This window comes from Poecile atricapillus, chromosome 3 (assembly GCF_030490865.1).
Source record: "Poecile atricapillus isolate bPoeAtr1 chromosome 3, bPoeAtr1.hap1, whole genome shotgun sequence".
NCBI lineage: Eukaryota > Metazoa > Chordata > Aves > Passeriformes > Paridae > Poecile > Poecile atricapillus.
Window position 1 is genome coordinate 98,691,154 of NC_081251.1, and position 10,135 is coordinate 98,701,288.

A 10,135-nucleotide genomic window follows, 5' to 3' on the forward strand; every position below is an offset into this window, starting at 1 on the left:
CCAGGAGAACCGGGAATCTGTTCTGGGAGCAATCGTCCCCTCTGCCACCCAAACTCTCCTCTCCAAGGTACTTCCACTCGCAATCTTTGGCAGGTGCGCCCTCCCCCTCATGAAGACGGGGAGGGCCCCCCGTCACCCTCAGGCAAAGCCGCGGGGTTGGGCCGGGAGCTGCATTCCCCCCCGCCAAGGGCAGCTTTTCCCGTGGAGGACCTCCAGAGGCCCAGCTCAGCCCCGGGGTGCCGCAGGTGCGGTGCCCACAGAGGGAAGCAGGGGCTGTCCGGCCTGTCCGGGGCGTTGAGGCGGGCACGGCCCGGGCGGAGGGCAGGGGAGGCCGCCCTGCACAGGGACAGGAGCCGTCGGCAGGGCTGGAACTGATAGGTGGCTCCATAGCTCAGTGGTTAGAGCACTGGTCTTGTAAACCAGGGGTCGCGAGTTCGATCCTCGCTGGGGCCTCCCGAGCTTTTCCCGCTTTCTCTTAATTATTGCTTTTATTATTGTTTTTCCCCCGACCCAGCCAAGGGGCTCCGGGACGAGCGGGCGGCGGGGGTGGCCGCCTTTTGCATGCCGGCGCGGCGCCTGCAGAGGGCGGCGGTGGGAGACGAGCGGAGCCCTGGAGCCGGGAGCTGATGTCATGGGCTCGGCTGCCTCCGGGGCAGGAGCGCAAGGGCGGCCCCGGCTCCGCTTCCCGAATAAATCATTTCCCTGTATCTGAACGTCGAGGGTTGTTGCGGCGCCGCTTCCACCGCGTGGGATCTGGAATCGCACGATGGTTCCAGCCCACGGCTCAGCTCTAACGCGGGGCTTTTGTGAGGGATGCTTGGCTTCTCGTGCTTTGATTGTGTTGGTGTTTCAGATTTGCTGGACGTTTCCAGCCCTTACTGGATCCTATGGAAGAAGCTGCAGGTGATCCATACCTTGAAAAAATATTCCCAGAATAACTTAGGCTGGAAGAGACTTTAAAGATCGTCCAGTTCCAACCCCATGCCATGGGCAGGGTTCCTTCTACTGAACCAGGCTGCTAGAGCCCCATCCAAGCTGGCTTTGAGCACTTGCAAGGATGGGACATCCACAACTTCTCCGGGCAACTTGTGCCTGTGCCTCACCACCCTCACAATGAAGAGTTTCTTCCTAATATTTGATCTAAACCTCCCCTCTGTCAGTTTGAAGCCATTCCCCTTGTCCTGTCACTAGCTGCCCTTGTAAAAAGTCCTTCTCCAGCTTTCTTGTGGGTCTCCTTCAGGGAGAGACTTACAAAAGACTGTTGTAAGATTTCCCTGGAGCTGAACAACCCCAATTGTCTCATAGGAGATGTGCTTCAGCCCTCTGAGCATCTTAGTGGTCTTCCTTCAAAAAATAAAATCTAATTTCATTGCCTGAAAGACAACTACTCTTGGAACACACTTTTTCCTGCATTTCAGCCAAAGGAAAAAAAGAAAAAAAATAAAAAATAAAGATGGGGTAATTAACATGTATATTCCATATTCTTCAGTAGAAGATTAAAGTCCTGGAATTTAGAGGCACTTGGATTTATTAGACAGTCATACACAACCAAATCTTACTAGAGAATGTCCATCACAGGCTCTCATGACCACTTAAGTCAGTAAGGGACATCACAGCAGGATTTGGAAGCTGGTGCTGTTAAAGTTTAATATGTGTAATAAAACATATGTAGAGACTGCTAACACTGCCATTAATAAGGGCACAACACTCCATAACAACACTCCAACACTCCATAACTGTGGAGCGTTGACTCCATAACAGTCACAACACTGACAGCACTCCATAACAAGTCAGCCAAAATCTCTTGTATTTGGTTGCTATTCAACACTTGTTTCACCATTTTATAGGCTACTTGCTTTTTCTGGGACATCACTGAGCTTCAAAAACTGCTTCCTCCTTCTCCACTTTTCCCTTAACTAGTGCTGGTTTCTTCGGAAGAAACTCCTCAGTTCTGGTTAGGTGGGAGCTCTTCTTTTTTGGCAAAGGTGGTGCTGGTACAGTTCTGGAATTGAGTCCAATCTTCTTTCCCTTGTGAGGTTTAGCCTCAGCTTTGACTCTCTGTCTCTCTTTACCAGATGGAGCTGTTTTTGCTTTTTTACTTTGATGGATGGGGTCTTTTTTGCTTTCTTAGAAGAAACTCTTGGTGTGGCTGCAGTGAGAATAGAAGATATTTTTGGAGGCATGGTTGTTGAAGGTTCATTTAGCAGCTCAAGGACAGTCTCTGAGGAAAGTAACTAACACGATTCAGCATTCCTGCTTTGAGGCAAAGGGCTAATTCAGAGATATGACTGATAGAAATACTTATTAGAGCGATAGTCAAAAAAACCAGCTGAAATTATGAAAGAAGAAATGCACATTATAAACCTCTCTTCTTCCATCAGAAGAGCCTTGTTTTTCTTGGAAATAAAATTACTGATTTTAGAAGTTATGGATGTGTATTTAAGGGAAATTACTTCCAGACAGAATGTGCCGAAACCTTGCACCCTTCTCTAGCAGACTTAACAATATTAATTGTTCATAATACACTAATATCTGGAAATCCCAGACAAGATCATATCAACTTGCTAAACACTGGTTTCTACTCAAGATGTAACTCCTGCCCCAGCTGCATGGTACTTTAAGACAGAACACAGCTTGGAAAAAGGAAGATTGACTCCACACAGATGTACAGAGAAGGCATTATTTGATTCAAGAAACTTGCCTCAGAGCAAGGCCCTCAGAATTTCCCAGACCTCATCCAATGCCTGAATCAAAGTCATCAGTTCCCTTGCAATGCCCATTTACACTATTACTTAGCAAAACTTAGGAAAATAAAATAAATCATGGGTTTAAGCAAAGGCACAGCATCAAGCAGACAGCAGAAGCACACGTTAAATGTGATAACCAAACTTCAGGATTGCCCCTGCTCAGTGCTTTAATTGTTAAGACTGCTGAAGGTTTCAATCACATGCCTCTAAGCTTATGTGTGTTTTGCTTCTGATTAAAATCAAAGCCTGACAGCTTACTTGCACGTGGAACAAATGGTGTCCGCTTGCTCTTTGTTTGCACTGGAACAGGCTTGTGTTTACACTTCCCTGGTGGAGCTCTCCTTGGAAAACAGAAAGCCACATGCAGACGTCTGAGAGATTTTTAGGGAAGTGTATTTATTCCATAGGCACACACCAATTCCCTGCTCTCATTTGCTTCTGGTGGAAGAAGCATAAAAGCCCTTCAGGCACCCGGAGTGCAGCACAGGTGGAATTCAAGAGGCAGACACAGGGCTGGCAAGGCATAAAATCCCTGTCCCAACACAACTGGTGAATGTGACCTTCGCTGGGATTTCCTTTGGATACAATAGTTTTGCAGCAAGAGGGGTGAGAAAGAAAAGGAACAGGCACAGAGGGAGGGAGCCACAACTGCAAAGAAATGTGTCTCTGCTTCTCTCCTGCTGTTCCCTGACAACTTCCCACAGGACAAAAGCACCAAAACAAAAACCAACCAAACACATTTTCCCTGAGGTAAAGATGTTGCACGTTAAGTGACAGGAAGAGAGGTGGAAAGGAGCACAACACACCTGTGTTCTCTGTTAGCCACCAAGGGAACTGCTGTAGAACAAACAGGAACAGGTTCTTCCAACTTGGCGTACTTGACAGCACCAAGCAAAGCAAAGTATGACCTAAGGCATCACATTCTCTTGTGATTAGCATTCTCCTTCAGACAGTGGGAAGAGCCAAGTATTTCATCTACACCATTTCAATTTTTTGAAAAAGGTTACTAAAGCAGGGCTGCACGCTGCTGTGGGGATTTCTAGTGGGGGTTTTTCCCCTCCATCTCTCTTCTCTCCGGTTTTAAAATGACATTCTAACTCGTTTTCTCCCGGTTAGGGACAGAAGGAATTTGGTGCCACCCTGCTGTCTCCCAGAGTACTGCTGGATAGGCAAGCCGAGGTGGGGACAAACGGCGCTGCTTCTGCCACCAGCTTTCCTGGCAGGTTCTTCGGGAAGTTTGAATTGCCATTAGGCACATGACAGTGGCCCTGGCAATGTTTTAGAAGCAGGAGTTTGTGTGGCTTGCTGTCCGTGCCAGCGCACTTCCTGCGGTGCGGGCAGGAGGCAGGGAATGCTGGATTCGCTGCCTGGGACTGCACCCAGGAGAGAAGTCAGCTATCCCCAGGAAAAATCCTATAAACAGCAGTACAACGCAAAGGAGAAAGGTTCATGAGGAGACCAGAGTTACCCCAGGAGCTGGAGGTGTCAGGAGTGCTCCAGAGCCTGCTCAGGCTCCCAGGAGCTCTGCACAGCCTGGGCACGCCTGCAAAGTGCAAACAGACCAGGGCAGAGCTGACGCAGCCCCATCCGGGCTAAGGCTAACAAGGGCATCCCGAAAATGCAGGAAAACATTCCTAAGAGCCAAGGGAGCAAGTGCCTGGTCCTGCTCTAGAAGTGATGGACACAGAGCTTCAAAACCACAGCGTTTTCATGGCACATTATGGAGTGGCATAGAGACAACAAAGATATATTTGGTTTGATAAATAGACTCTGCTCAAGCTCTTGATGTTTATGCAAGCTCACAAATAGATATACATACATATTTTAGCTGAAAATACTACATTTTGGTCAACCGCAGTTAATGCACTTCTTCATAGATGAAAAACTGTTAAAGGCAGAAATCTTCTCAAGCAGTAAAAGATTCGAGTTCTGCTCCCATCACCTTGGTACACAGCTTGAGCTAACTACCTAGCTATGGATCTAACTTCTCAAGAAAACATAACTTGTTTTCTTCATTTTGCTAGTGTCCAAGGTCTCTGCAACAGCACAAACACATTTCTACTTTACAGTGATTTGAAACTCATTTAATGTTTCTTAATAAAATCCAAAAGCTAGGGAGGCAAAAAAATTACATAAGTGTGCTTACTGTTGTAAAAACAGACTTTAGCAGGGATAACTGCTTAATGAGGAAAAAACATTTTGCTTGGAAAAACTCAGGTTTGGGCTCCAGTTATTATTTGAGCACAGCATGAACCACCAGGTTTCTTTAATCTTTGTGAAGAAAACTGTGGAGTGGCATTAATTTTTTATTTATATTAAAGTGCATTATAGATATTTGATGTAATGACCTGAAAGGATATGGACTATCATTTTTAAAACGTTTCTTTGCTGTAATTCAGATATGGAAACTTTCTTTTAATCCTTAACTCTCCCAGATCTTCAAGGAATTTGAACTCTATTTCCTTTTTCTCTGTGCACAGATATGATGAGTGAGGAACAAATTCACTCAAACTGATTAAAGTTGTGCCAAAGGTACAGTGTGTAAACAAAACCCAAGGACTGGATACAGATGTCAGTGATACAGTGTATCAGTAGTGCTTGGCATTCTTTTACTACAATAGCTGGGGAGTGTATGGTGATTATAGAAGAATTTGGCATGGAAATCCATCTTTAATTACAAACCTGGCAGGATCAGTGAGCTTGTAGAGCGATCCATGTGGTGCATAGGCACTGGGATAAGAAGTAGACATAAAATACAGTTCACCTAAATGGAAATGAAAAAAGAAACTGTAGGTGCTGAAGATGTATGTTGATTAAATACACAGGCTAAATTAATCTGATATATGCACAGTATTACTGAAGCACACTGTAGGTGAGATTTAAAACTGATACAAATAACTAAATACAATCTCATGCAATTCCTGTAGGTATCGTTGACTCTGTGATCATCAGGAAAAAAAATACTGCAGGCAACATTTTCAAGTGTTACAGATTTAAGATTATGTTCCTCCAAATACCTTTAAGTGTTTATGCTATGTATGTTTGTGCTATGTATGTTTGTGCTATGTAAAATGTAGGGTAAATCGTGAAAATCAAGCATTGTGTTTGATTTGTATCTAAATTTAAACTCCTCATCTTGCAAACATTCTGGGTCAGAACTTCCATAAAATATTTCCATTAAAATCCCACCTCTATTTTAATCAGCACAAAGTTTCAGAAATTCAAGCAGAAGAGGCTACATTCTACAGAAATATTATTTTACTGGTTTTCATGCCAGCAGCCCAAAACAATCTATCCAGATCTTTTTTTGGCACAGATAGAAGAGGGTAAGTACATGCAGAGTCCAGGAAAGAACTACTACATTAGTAACTTTTCTGCCTCATTAAATAAGTTTGCTTCATAAAACAGAATTAATTTTAAAATCTGGGCAGTTATATAAGCATTGATTTTTTGTTGTTGTTGTTTGTTTTTTGTTTTTGTTTTTGTTTTTTGTGTGCAAGTAGCAGCCTTTCCAGGATATTTAATATGAAGACTCAGATTCCAAACTTCACAAGCTGGTTGTTCACTTTGCTCACAGCAATACCCAGGGGCTTTTCACCATACTAAGAACAGGTATGACTTGTGAGGAGTAAAGCCCTTGCAGCTTTTGGATGGGGCAGGGGGTTTCTCACTTTTCATTGCTGCCATTTGGTTAACAGAGAGCAGCACAGAATGTCCTGGTTTCTGTTGCTTCCACATCACATCTGTAAGGAACATCCCACTCTTCCCAAATTTAAAGTCTCCAGCCTTGCAAAGGGGAGCCAAGTCCCCCAAGCCTGTCCTTGCGGTCTGACCCCAGTCCCAGGTGGCAGAACCACACAATTCCTCCCATGTTTAACGTCATCCCAGAATGAGGAAGGGCACTACCAGGCCCTGAGAGCCATCCCCAAAACTCAACGCTTCAGCAGTGTCCTTGTCTTTTTGCTCTCTCAGTCCTCTTCTGGAGTGAGTACTTCATTAGCACCTTTGAAAATATTTTTAATTTTGCTCAAATAAGTGTTAACAGTCCAGTTCCTGGACCAGCAACCTGAGAAGGTAAAAAGAGAAAACCAACTTCCTCTGAAACAAGGCATATTGTCAGTGCCTCTGAGCTTCCTAAACTCTGTTCTGTTAACAGGCTGCAGCAGAAAGGTCTTCTACAGTTCACCCTCCTAAAAGAGGAGCAGCATCCCTGGGCAGCTGCCATGCTTTTCCAGCCATGGCACTTCCCACACAGTGTTTCCCTGGCAAAACAACACCTGCAGCACATGGACCCAGCAAGGCACACGAGAGGGAGGCTGTTCCTCAAGGTCTACATAAACTCCCAGGATTAGGTGGCCTTGCAGTCACTGTTGGTTGTCTGCATTCAAGAATGCACGAAAATTAATCTCATCACTTTATAAAACCAACAAACCAGAAATTGCTAAAATCACATTGATATTTCTGTTACTTTCTCTTAAGAGTGTGCATTCAGCAATAAAATCAAAACTCAGATTAAAACTGCTTTTAAAATTCTGGTGCTCTCTCTGCACTAGCTCCCATCCTATGGCTTTCAATCAGCTTGAACAAGGCTTAATTGGGCTTTTTGATTTTTTTTAAGCCCCCCTGTAGCAGTTTTCTCAACAGGGAAGCATCCTTTCAGCCGTCAGCCAAACAGCTGCTCTACCACATGTAGCAAGGTTTGCATCCAGGGAAATTTTCTAGCCATGCAACTTGCACTACACCTCTTTAAGAATATTACAGTTTTCAGAGTTTCATACTAAGTTTTTAAGATAAATCCTAGAATAACTCAGCTGAGGGTCAGACTCTAAACCTCTAAAAGCTCAGGAAATATTAACTACAAGAGTTTTGCTGGGTTTTAGAAGGACTGTGTGTTTTGGCTGCTTTGTGTTTTGGCATGCAGTGGGTGCAGTTTGGCATGACTAACAGTTGCTAAAAAGGCAGGAGGGTCCTGCCCTCTGATTCCTGGGGTTCAGGGGTGCTCAGGCAGAACAGTGCCTTTGGTCTTTCCTCCCTGCACACTTTCCATGAGCCAGGTGGGCAGTGGGGAGATAGCACTGATGAAAACACTGTGCCTGCCGCCTTAGGACCTTGCAGCAGCTGTGTGAAAGCACTTCCTCTGAAATTTTGTTTTACTTTGACAAGCACAGCATTTGGAGAATCCTCAGCAGGAACACAACCAAAAAATATCCTCCCAGCAGTCCAGAGATCTGAACACTCTGCCTGTAATTCCCCTATCATTTGTTTCTGTAGAATTTATAATCCAGCACCTTGCAGCTGCAAGCAGGAGGTAAATACTGATCTGTAATTCTCTCTTTCATTATGGGAAAATCATCATCCTCACTGGGTAATGTTTCCATAAACTCTTATTGCTAGCAACTGTCACTATATATTGCCAGATTTCAGTGATGCACCTTAAACAAAGCACTTTGCAAAATGCCTGCTGAGGATTAAGTGCCATTCCCCTGCCAGCCCACCCTTCCCCTGCTCCCACACCTCCCTTCACAGCAGCACAGCAGTCAGAACCACAACTGACCCCCAAACCAGCCCAAAATGTAGGATACAGATATTATTTTTCTTCCTACCTGACACAGGATATCTTTGATGCATGTTCTACATAGTTTATTCCCCTGGGGATCCATGTAATCCATGATGTCCCAGTATTTTGCTGCAATGCTGTTGTCTCTCTCCTGGTCACAGCAGCCAAAGTTTTCATAGGGAGAGCACAACTCCAAGGGCAAAGGGAGCTGGAAAGGCAGTCCATAATCCAGACACAGAGGGTGTCCCAGCAGAGTGCCTGTCAGGCACAGCAAGGAGAGGCAAACACACACACACGTGGGCAGGGAAAAGAAACTCCAGAGCTGCTGCTGCTCTTTCCAGCCTGTGGCCGAGCATTCACTTCCTTCAGCATAGGCTTCTTGAGGTCAGATGTATAGAAATCCTGGACTTCTTCGTAGCATGGTTCATTTATCTTCTCTGTTTTATTAATCACCTGTCCCAGAGCTCAGCATTCCCCGAGGTTTGCTTACATCCCCTCTTCCTTTCTCTCTGAAGTTTACTACTTGGCAGCAGAGACACCCTCCGGGCCGCCCCTTTGGCATTCCACATATCACAGGGCTGATCCCTCCCCTCTGGACGTTTCTTCTGCCCCTAGAAGCACCCACAAATCTAACCCAAACATTTTAGCTTAAATTGGCTGAGAAATCCTTCACCCAAAAATATGAATAATAAAAATATGAGACATGATACCTATATACAGAACTTGATAATCTTTACAAGACACAAGTGAACAATTTTCATTTCCTAACTACCATTTTTCTCAGCTTTTGAAATGCACCAAACTTGGGTGTGGTTTCATGAAGACTGAACAAGGGTTATAAAATACAATCAAGTTAAGGCAGCAATTAACCACAGGAACAAGTGACTTCAGAGATGTTGCAGTTACCCACAAATTCAGGTATGTATTAAGGGCTAAAAGAAGAAATTCAGGAGTGAAGGAGGAAAAATTCATTTAAGGCACCAGCACAACCTCAAGTTGACTGTGATATTCTGCAGTAATCCTGTACTCAAGCCAATCAATTTTTGTGGGTTTGATCCCACTTGATATTAAACTAATTTAAAATGCATGAGATCTCTGCACACTTTCCCCTCTGGTAACTAATGCTTGAGGCAAGCCCTTCCTGTCAGCTAGGAATGCAGGTGTTTGTACACATTGTTCTCAGCCTGTGCTGGAGGACAACACTTCCCTAAATTTGCTCTTCCATTACTAGGATGAGATAACTGATCACAGCCACGTAGACAGGGAGCTATTTCTTTCATGCATGATTAAAAAAAAATTCCTCATAGAAGCTTTGCCCACAAGATGGGGAGGAGAAATGATAGGAAAACCAAATCTAGAGCACGGAATTCAAAGATGACCATTCCAACCCATTAAGAGTTGTCACATTCAAAGTACAACGCACAGGCTTGAAAACACAGTGCACACAGAGTGATTTGACCAGAAGTTTCACTCTGGATTTGTGATCTGCTGGTTTGTCTCAGGTGCAAATACTGTGGTGTCAGGAAACAGCAAGTTTTTTGCAGGACATAGAAGAGTAATGTTTGGGACAGTTACACAAAAGCTGTGACTGTACTCTTGTAATTGCTGACTGCAGCATGATAGTTCTAGCACCTGGAGAGGACATGATCCCCCAGAGCAATCCTGCTTCCAGAGGTCACAGGAGAGAGCTGGAAGCACCACCATGGATTAGCAGATTTTTCAGACATCAAGCTCCTCTTTATCCTCTCACTCTCCTTATCTCCACCCCAACCGCTGATGCTTTGTTTCACATTTCTTCCTCAGCAGAGTCTTAGCTGCTGCAAGGCACACA

At 44.6% G+C, this 10,135-nt stretch overlaps 1 protein-coding gene and 1 non-coding gene across 2 annotated transcripts; one reads left to right on the forward strand and one right to left on the reverse strand.

The window, feature by feature from the left end:
• The first annotated feature begins 380 nt into the window (after window positions 1-380).
• On the forward strand, window positions 381-453 carry TRNAT-UGU (transfer RNA threonine (anticodon UGU)). The gene has a single exon. It is a non-coding gene; the product is annotated as a tRNA-Thr (tRNA).
• Window positions 454-1,811: 1,358 nt separating this feature from the next.
• On the reverse strand, window positions 1,812-8,479 carry HHIPL2 (HHIP like 2). The gene is given in 5 exon segments (XM_058836423.1): window positions 1,812-2,093; window positions 2,096-2,221; window positions 3,006-3,088; window positions 5,430-5,511; window positions 8,351-8,479. Coding segments are annotated over 5 exon segments (540 nt in total). The 5' UTR covers window positions 8,376-8,479; the 3' UTR covers window positions 1,812-1,869.
• Window positions 8,480-10,135: the final 1,656 nt, after the last annotated feature.